Source organism: Amphiprion ocellaris, chromosome 16 (genome assembly GCF_022539595.1).
Source record: "Amphiprion ocellaris isolate individual 3 ecotype Okinawa chromosome 16, ASM2253959v1, whole genome shotgun sequence".
Taxonomy (NCBI): Eukaryota; Metazoa; Chordata; class Actinopteri; family Pomacentridae; genus Amphiprion; species Amphiprion ocellaris.
Genome location: NC_072781.1, coordinates 28,995,220 through 29,005,179, shown reverse-complemented (window position 1 = coordinate 29,005,179; position 9,960 = coordinate 28,995,220). Strand labels below are relative to the sequence as shown.

General features: G+C 39.2%; 1 protein-coding gene across 1 annotated transcript; it reads left to right on the top strand.

Annotated features, from left to right (window-relative positions):
- Positions 1–1,589: 1,589 nt before the first annotated feature.
- Positions 1,590–9,621, top strand: si:dkey-22n8.3 (golgin subfamily A member 4). Its single transcript, XM_023286777.3, has 8 exons — positions 1,590–1,947; positions 2,467–2,566; positions 2,942–3,040; positions 3,520–6,642; positions 7,533–7,661; positions 7,815–7,875; positions 8,905–9,029; positions 9,397–9,621. Exons 1-8 carry the CDS (start codon positions 1,903–1,905, stop codon positions 9,423–9,425), a joined length of 3,711 nt encoding a protein of 1,236 aa, XP_023142545.2. The 5' UTR covers positions 1,590–1,902; the 3' UTR covers positions 9,426–9,621.
- Positions 9,622–9,960: the final 339 nt, after the last annotated feature.

Sequence of the window (9,960 nt, the reverse complement as noted above, 5' to 3'; positions counted from 1 at the left end):
TTGGAACACTTTCACTTCTAAAGCTCGGCACTGTGTCGAGTAAACTGACATCACTAATAGTAACCCATCCTTTTGGAATATTTTGCCATAAAATTACAAATTGTTTACTATTTTTATTAGTATTTAAATCATATGTAAAGCATTATCTTTCTATCTATCTGTCTGTCTGTCTAGTGACTTATGAAGAGTTTTTAAAAAAGTATGTTTTTAAGCTTTACTTAAAACATAATTTTACAGATTTGTCCTATTTGTTAAATTACAGATGATGTCTAGTAAAATCACAGATAAATATTGACATGTTAGCTGTAAAAATGAAAAAAGAAAAAAAAAGACGCCAACAGGCCAAAACTGTCAATAATGTCAAGTCCAGTATTTAAAGGGTATTTAAATCAGGAAAAAAAACTATTATTTCCAAATATTTATTTGTAGCTATTTTTATATTTATCGTCATTATCACTGTTTTTATTACAGTTTTTGAACACTAAAGTATTCCCTTTTTTGAACATTTTTTCATGGCTTTTTTTTTTTTACATTGTAGTTTTTATCTTATTCTTTTCTTTTCTTTTCCTTTATATTATTGTTGCTCCTATCACACATCTACAAACTTTGTCTTCTCCTGTCTCTCAGTGTCTTTAACTGCCACAAGAAGAGCAAGGAAAGGTGAATTTCTAACAGCAGGTTTAACAGATTTTTCAGATTTGACAGCAGACTTTTTTAAACAGGCTCAGATTTCAGTGAAATGCGAATCCTGCAGAGACACATGGCTTTAAACAGCCAGCCTTTAAACAGCTCTGAGAATATTGGGGGGCGGTGTCCATAAACAGGCTGCAACCAGAATCAACAATTATCCAGAGGAAGCCTGGAGTCCTGCTGTCAAAGTAAAATAGAACTGAGTTTTAAGTTCACTGAGTTCACTTTGAATGATATTTTTTTTAACTATATCTGGAAATAATCTAGAAATACAACGATTTATAAACATTTAAAAATACAAAAACATGTAAAACATAGAAGGATGGAACACATAAAATCACTTTGTTGATGTTTTTAAGTGACTGAATCTTTGATTTTATTCCAGTATACAGCAGCTGGTTACAGACTGGACAGTAACACCATGTTAATAATTATTTCTGAGGCATGTGGAGTACAGCTGGTGGACGTAGCATGGGATATCTGGAGAGTACAGAAGTTTCCTTTAAACAAAACCTACAAGTCTTTTCTAAGGTGTGGATGATGGAAAATCTTCGTTTAAACTGGATGTGCTCGAGCTGCAGAGAGTATAAAAAGAGGCGGGGACTTCTAAACATCTGATCTGAGTCAGAATCAGTTTAATTGCCAGGCAGTTTTTTTACCCAGGAGGAATTTGACTTGAGAAATTTACATATTATATGTTATAAACAACTAGAGATGTCCAAGAAGCTTTAAGTTAATGTAATGCATGAATCACCGTCAAACTGTGTAAATTAAACTTGAGTTTTTCAGGGTTAAATCAGCAACCGTAAAGGAATTTTGATCACTGAATGGATTCCTAAAACTTGATGAGACTTTAGAAAGTCGAGCTTTTATTTTGATAATCTCACCGGAAGCACCTCCATCCCGTTGCTAATGTGACATGTTAGCGCGTTTAGAGGATTTAAGCTTCATGCAGTTTAAATGCTACAAAAACAAACAGAAAGAAGAAGCTGCAGCATGTTAGCAGACTGATAGAGAGCAGAGAGAGAAGAAGAAGAAGAAGAGGAGGAGGAAGAAGAAGAAGAAGAAGAAGAGTGTTTCTGCTGCAGCTGCTGGAGGACAAACTCTGTCAGGACATTTAGTTCTTTCTCTGAGCTACTCAACATTCCTCAGTTTCTTCACCAAACACAGAAAGTCAGATTCTCTGCTCAGATTTCTTTATTTTCGACCATCATGGCTTCAGCTCTGCTCAGAGGACGAGCATTAGTCTGTGTCAGAGTGAGTACAGATATTATTATTATTTAACGTGAACATTAATCGGGTTTTCTGCGTTTAAATAACTCTTTTCAGGCTGTTGCCGTAATTAAAAAAACAAACTCTACAGCTGTAAATTAGAACTATTAGTTAAATCGGATTTGACTTAAACAGTCCAATGAATTTATTTCATAATCAGTAATCAATATTGAGTAAAAGCACCAACGCAGCAAAGTAAAAACACCATAAAAATAAAAGTCCTGCATGACAAATCCCACTGAAGTGAAAGTAGAAAGTATGAACTTAAAAATGCAGGTAAAGTATTGTTAATAACAATAGCAATAGTAGCAATATTAATAATCTTTTGTGTGTGTGTGTGTGTGTGTGTGTGTGTGTGTGTGTGTGTGTGTGTGTGTGTGTGTATATATATATTCAACATAATGGGTGTTTTTTTGGTTAAAGAGTGTAGATTTAAAAACTGACATTATTTTGCCTTATATAAATTCATAAAATTAAAATCTAATCTGTATTGTGTCTGTTCAGTGTCTCCACAGAGAGTTGTGTCGAGTCGTCTGGAAGCCTCAGAGCGCTTTGTTCAGCTCCAAACCTTCAGACAGAAAACAGCCTCGCAGGACTCACATCAGTGAGTCAAACACAACAAAGTCATGGTGTATTTATTTTGACTTAAACAGTTTACAAAAAGAGAATCTGATCTGCAACGAAAATCATCCAGACATGAATCGTGCTGCAGATGTTGGAGTTTTGTTGAGTTTTTACCTTAAGTCTTGAATGAAGGAATGAATAACTGCAATTTGTAACACAGAATTTAATTCAGTTCATATGAATTAGATTTACTTAAATTATTAAATTTTTTCCAAATGAGCTTTGCAGCAACTTCATTTTAAGTAAAATCAGCCTGAAATTTCCAATTTTGCCGACTTAAATATTTGCACGTGAATGTAAAACGACAGATTTTGTATGTTTCTGTGTCTTCATTTTGTCGTCTTTTTGTCGGCAGAAAAAGCCAAACCTCAGCCTCCCATTGACATCGCCAAACTCCTGGAGACACTCTTCTCCCAGACGAGGCCGGGCACAGCGCCTCCTGCTGCTGCTACCGGTCAGTGCATTCAGGATTTCTCTATTCTGAGCAGCTTCTACAGATTTCCATGATTATTCTTGTGAAACAACTGAGCAGGTGACCGAAACCTGCAGCCTGGTTGTTTGAATCTTTATAGAAAACACTGGTTTGAAGTTGAAAAGTCAAAAAAATTCCGTCCAAATACTTCTCTTTGACCTCAATGGAAAACAAGAAGTCGTTCATTTTCGTGATATTTTAAATGTAGAATAAAGTGGTTTAGATGAAATATCACCTTTTAATGACTGTGGGGAAGTTTAATATCCTATGATTCTGCCTGTTTTTAGAGTTTCTGGCTGTGATATTTGTTTGTAAAGAACATGCCTTTGGAACCCAATGACAGGTTTTGGGGTTCAGAGGATTAATTAACTGAGTCCCTCAAAGGCTGATTTGTTTTGGATATTTGTACCATGTCTGTAATCAGTGGTTTTATTTAATTATATTTTGTCTTTTTCCTCCAGCTCAACATGCCAAAATTTCTTCCACATCGACCAAACCTCATACAACCTCCATGAGGGATTCCACCTCAAATGTTCCTCCATCGTCAAAGCCAGGACCATCCGTCTTCCCATCTCCTTCTAGTTTCAAACAAGCTGTTCCCAACAAGACTACATTCAACATTGCAGAGCTGTTCCCTCAGCCAAAATCTGCAGTGAACCCAAAGACTTTGTTTTCCTCTGAATCATGTCCACAGCCTAATCTTAATGTGGTTCAGGCTTCTGTTGCTGAGGGTCTTTCCCGTGTGACTGTTTATGCAACCTCAGCTTCTTCTACTGCATCATTAGGATCAGAAGAACCTGCAGCAGAAAGTCAGACATTAGACAAAACAGTAGAAACAGCTACAGTTCTACCAGTAGAGTCCAGCCTATCTACTGTAGAAGGACTAGAAACTAGAACTTCTGTTGATGAGGGTCCAGTCAAACTTTCAATAGATGTCACAGTACATAGTCCAGCTCAGGAACTGCAAACCAGCACCAAAGACTCAGGAATTGTTGACTTTGTACATGCTACCAGAGTAGAACCTTTAATAGAAACTATTACAGAATCACCAGCAGCTGTAGATGTACTAGAAATTAGAACTTCTGTTCTGGAAAGTCCAGTAGAACCAAGAGTAGGTGCAAACTCAAGAGTGTCTATGAAAGAACCCTTAAGAGAAACTGCAGTAGAATCACCAGTAGAGTCCAACCTTCCTTTGGTGGAAGAACCACAAACTAGATCTCCTGTTGTAGAAGGTTCAGTAGATCTTGCAATAGAAGCTACAGTAGATACAGTAGCTCAAGAAGCCAAACCTGCAGATTCAGTACTAGTTGATGCCAAAGAACAACTTTTAAAAGAAACTACAATAGAATCACCAGTAGATTCCGCAGTATCGCAGGAAACGAACAAAGCTGAAGTCCTGACGTTGGAGTCGGTGACTTTATCAGAAGTGGAAGCGGAAGTCAGACGTCTTGAAAGTGAAGTTCTGCAGGAAACATGTGACACGCTTGAGAAAGAAGCCGATGATTTAGCAAAAGTGGAGAAGATAGAAGTGAAGACGACAGCAGAAGATGTTGCCATTTTTGAAACAGAGGCTGAATTGTCAACAGTGGATTCTATCTCTGAAGCCACCGATGCAATAGAAGCAGAAACAGCTGAATTGATGGAGGCCATGTTTGGTTCTGAGCAGGGACCAAACCGGTCGACTGAAGCTCCCCTCCAACTGGGGTCACAGCATGAAACTATAGTTCAGGAGGTGGAGACAGAGTCGACAAATGTTTTGGAAGCAATGTCTCTCGAATCTGTGACTTTGGCTGAAGTTGAGGCCTCGTTAGGAACTCTGGAGAGTGAGACTCTGACTGAAACCACAGGTTATCTGGAGAAAGAAGCTGAAATTCATGCTGGAGAGGAAAAGATGGAAGTGAACACGACAGCAGATGTTGTTGCCATTTTTGAAACACAAAGTGAATTGTCAACAATGGATTCTATCTCTGAAGTCACAGATGCAATAGAAGCCGAGGCAGCTATGTTGATGGAGACCATGTTTGGTTCTGAACGGGGACCAAAGCAGTCGACTGAAGCTTCTCTCCAGGAAGTGAGACCATGGGATGAAACAATGGGTCAGGAAGCAGATAAAGAGTCACTGAATGTTTTGGAAGCCATGTCTCTCGAGTCCGTGACTTTGGCGGAAGTTGAGGCCTCGTTGGGAACTCTAGGAAGTGAATCTCTGAGTGAAACCATGGGTTATCTGGAGAAAGAAGCTGAAATTCTTGCTAGGGAGGAAAAAATGGAAGTGAAGATGACAGCAGAGGATGCTGACCTTCTGGAAACAGAGGCTGAATTGTTAACAGAGAGTTCTATCTCTGAAGCCTCAGAGGCAATAGAAGCAGAGACGTTCTTGATGGAGGCCATGTTTGGTTCTGAGCAGGGACCAAAGCAGTCGACTGAAGCTTCCTTCCAGGAAGTGAGACCACAGGATGAAATGATGGGTCATGAATCAGATAAAGAGTCATTGACTGTTTTGGAAGCAATGTCTCTCGAGTCCGTGACTTTGGCGGAAGTTGAGGCCTCATTAGGAACTCTAGGTAGCGAATCTCTGAGTGAAACCACAGGTTATCTGGAGAAAGAAGCTGAAATTCTTGCTGAAGAGGAGAAGTTGGAAATAAAGGTGAGAGCAGAAGATGTTGCTATTTTAGAAACACAAACTGAATTGTCAACAGTGGATTCTATCTCTGAAGCCACAGATGCAATACAAGCTGAGACAGCCATGTTGATGGAGGCCATGTTTGGTTCTGAGCAGGGACCAAAGCAGTCGACTGAAGCTCCCCTCCAGGAAGTGGGACCACGGGATGAAACAATGGGTCATGAATCAGATAAAGAGTCATTGAATGTTTTAGAAGCCATGTCTCTTGAGTCCGTGACTTTGGCGGAAGTTGAGGCCTCGTTGGGAACACTGGGAAGCGAATCTCTGAGTGAAACCATGGGTTATCTGGAGAAAGAAGCTGAAATTCTTGCTGAAGAGGAAAAAATGGAAGTGATGATTACAGCAGATGATGTTGCAATTTTAGAGGATGAAAAAGAGGCTGAATTGTTCAGAGGGAATTCTATCTCTGAAGCCTCAGAGGCAATAGAAGCTGAGACAGCCATGTTGATGGAGGCCATGTTTGGTTCTGAGCAGGGACCAAAGCAGTGGACTGAAGCTCCTCTACAGGAAGTGAGACCACAAAATGAAATGATGGGTCATGAATCAGATAAAGAGTCACTGAATGTTTTGGAAGCCATGTCTCTCGAGTCTGTGACTTTGGCAGAAGTTGAGGCCTCGTTAGGAACACTTGGTAGCGAATCTCTGAGTGAAACCACAGGTTATCTGGAAAAAGAAGCTGAAATCCTTGCCGGAGAGGAGAAGATGAAAGTAAATGAGGGAACAGTATTTAAAGAGGTAACTGAGGCTCTAAACCTTGAACCTCTGTCTTTGCCTGAAGCTGAAACTGAAGATCTGCAGACAGATGCACTGATGGAAGAGCTGCTGTTTGCTGTTCCTCAGCACACAACGGGTGAAACTGGTCAACGAACCAGTCCAGAGGTTGTCACAGCGAACATTTTGGATGGTAAGTTTGACTTCGGTGAGTGGGGAAGAAATATTAGGAGAAGCAAGAAGGAGAAGATAGCAGATACAACTTACACTTTAAAGTCACTCCAATATTTTATGAAGTACATTTATTCACAATCTAGCCCCACGATCTAGAGGCCAGAGGCAGTTAGCTTAGCTTAGCATGAATACCAGAGTTTGAAACTATGCCTATATCAACCTGTTTGTCAGTGACTTATCTGTGCACAAGAAGAAATTTGTTCACCAAATTGTCTAGCATTTACCTCCATATAAGATGTCAAATTCTCTTTTTACATTTATGATTGTGTGCAGATTAAAGAACTGGAAATTTGTTCATTTGTGAGTTTTAGACCTCTTGCTAGGTGGTTGTTTGAACTTTGGAGAGCATCACCTCTGTCACCCTAAAATGCTCATTATGGTTTTCCACAAAAAAGGTCTTAAATTCTTGGACTAACATTTTTTGTTTAACTCTTACCATGGCAACAGTGTGCAATTCATAGTGATTCAACAATTATGTGCCCCTATAGACAAAAAAAACAAAAACAAAACAAAAATTGTTTTTCTGTGTGTTTACACTTGTGTTTAAAGAGCCCATATTGTGCACATTTACAGGTTTTTAGTTTTAGTTTTGGGGTCTACTAGAATATGTTTACATGCTTTAATGTTAAAATCAAAGATGAGTGGTTCAAGGCAATTGGGAAATTTCACTTTTTACAGTTTTGGCTCTGATAAATTGTGAAATAGTTGGTTATTTTTATAAGAAAATAAAAATAAAACATGCTTTTCAAACCTCTAGACAGATTTGGGGTTCAGAGGGTTGAATAAAAACTTCAGAAGTGGTGACAGCTGTTGCAGACTTTCAACTTTCCTGTTTCTGGGTTTTTACAGCAGTTGCCGTGGATGCAGAGGCTGCAGAAACAGATAATAGTCCAGCTCCTCCTGTTCTGACAGAGGTGCAGCTGGAACAGGACGAGGAGGAAGCTACAGGGAAAGAAGAAGATGTGTCAATGCACACAGGTAACCACCACAGCCACATGCTGATTTAAAAATCAGACAATTAAATTCATATCAGACAGTTGTGCCACTGCCAGTTCTAGCAGTTATTATTGGCTTTTTTAGAACTAAAACAGTTTTCTTTTCTAGCTTCCTAACTTCCCTCCTGTTTTTCAGATTTGGATCCAGTTCAGAGACTCTTCTTGGAGAAGATCAGAGAATACAAAAATCTTCACAGGTAGGGATGGGAAAAAAAAAGGATTCCCATATCATCACTCTCCCACCTCTGTGCTTCACTGTCAGGACTATGCATCCACTCTGGTAGTCCTGGTCAGGGTCACACCAAACATGCTGGACTCCATCTGAGCCCAACTAATTTACCTTCATCTGACCAAAGAATGTTCTCCAACATTCATCGAGCTTCTTTTCATGTTCTTTAGCAAACTTTCATCAGGAAGTTGAGTTCTGAGCAGCAACCAGGCTTTGTTCTTGTCCTGCGTCCATAGAGGTTGATGTTCTGAAATGTCCTTCACGCTGTCTGAGCTTCACACTAACTCTGATTTCCATTGATAACCCTGATTGTTGAAGTCTGAAGCAGCTGCTGTCTGTTTTTCCACAGCTGGATTGTGAAAGTAGTTCACTGTCCATGGAATCATTTTAGGAGCTCTGATTAGTAGTACTATGGTTTCTTCTATACCTCCTGATTCATGCTGACACTGTGGTTCACTGATTTTAGTTGCTCACTGATCTTCATGGATCCTTTTCCATCTTTCTAAAGAATCACAGTGAGATTTTTCGTTTCCTTAGATAATTTTTTTCCATGTGGAGCCATGATGTGGACATAGATGGACACAGTCCATAGAAAGTTCTGCTGTTCACAGCTCATTTTAGAACCATGTTCAAGAAGTTTTGCAGATTGGAAGTCACAGGTGGACTCTGGATTCACTTGTGTTGCTTTGAGTTTCTACTATGGGGCCTAAATTATTCATATATTCTTTCTGTTTAATTTAGAAGTATTGCAGTTATTGATAGATGACACAGTTTTAAAATTCTGACCCTTAAGTGATTTAGCACAACAATCTGTCTCATGGTCCATCCACTTACATATAATATAGCTGTAGAAAGAAGAAGTAAAAGCTGCAATATGCCAACATCATTAGTAGAAAACTGACTGAAAATTGGACGGAAATTGATATTGACGGGCAGTTTGGAGGAGACTTCAACTGACTGACAGCCATTTTCTGTTTTAATCTTTCTTGTCTCTAAGGCTGAATGGTCGACTGTTGGAGGCGGAGCCAGATTACATAAAACACCTGTCAGAGGAAACAGCGAAGCTTCAGAGACTTTATGGAGGAGGAGACCTGACCAGCTTCCCTCAGTTCACCTTCACTGGTGCGAGAATGAGAGGGGAGAGTTCGCTAATAACTTTGCATTTTAAAAAACATATCCTGTGACTCTGGTATATGGTGTAATTTTGGCAAATTTTTGGGGTTCAGAACCAAATTTAGGCAAACCTAATCCACAATGAATCTGACTAATTAACTCACTTTTAAATCAGTGCAGTTTTTTCAGCAGGAATGCTGATAGAAACCAGTTTATTGACATTACACTCACATAAGGCTTCATCTGTCGTGCTTTGCTAGTACTTTGTCTGATAATCCAGTTCTATGTGGAGCTTCTGAACTGTATTTTTATCTCATGATGTTGCAGCTCAGTAGCAACACAAATGATTAACATGTTTGTGCTGTTTTATCTCTAGATCCTGAATTGGACCAAGACTCCAAATGATCCACGGATGCTCTTCATGCTCCTCCTTTTTGCTGACTTTTGTCCGACCTCCTCCTCCGCTACCTCCTTGTTTCAGATGTAGTATGTGTCGATGAAGAGGAGGAACATATAAAGGGATGCTTGTGTTTATTCCTGGCTGCTGGTTTGTACTGTGCAATAATGAATTCTGTTTTATTAAAGATCCTATATTTTACCATTTTCAGCACATTAATGAGAAATGTTTCCAGAATGTGTCTTTCAATGTTTTAGCCCAAAATACTACTTTAATTCAGTAGTTCCTTATATTGTAACTCCTAGTTTTAGTTCTAAAAGGTAGCTTTAAATGTAGCTGAGCTGCTGCTGACCCCGCCTCCTTCAGGAAGAAAACTCTCTGCATCTGTGATTGACAGCACGGAGAAAAGCAGTTGACCTAGGAGGGCACAGGCAAAGATTTCAGGGGGAATGCATATATAATTTTTAAACTGACAGCTAGTCTTTTATGCCATTTTGGACAAAGTTTGGGTCATTAAGGACAAGTTTATGTCATGTTTTTGAG

What these genes read in the sequence shown, in the direction of transcription:
- si:dkey-22n8.3 (XM_023286777.3), top strand. Translation starts at nt 1,903, where the DNA reads ATGGCTTCAGCTCTGCTCAGAGGACGAGCATTAGTCTGTGTCAGA. An exon ending in AGATGTGTCAATGCACACAG is followed by an intron (nt 7,662 to 7,814) that starts GTAACCACCACA and finishes CCTGTTTTTCAG; the next exon opens with ATTTGGATCCAGTTCAGAGA. An exon ending in CCCTCAGTTCACCTTCACTG is followed by an intron (nt 9,030 to 9,396) that starts GTGCGAGAATGA and finishes TTTTATCTCTAG; the next exon opens with ATCCTGAATTGGACCAAGAC.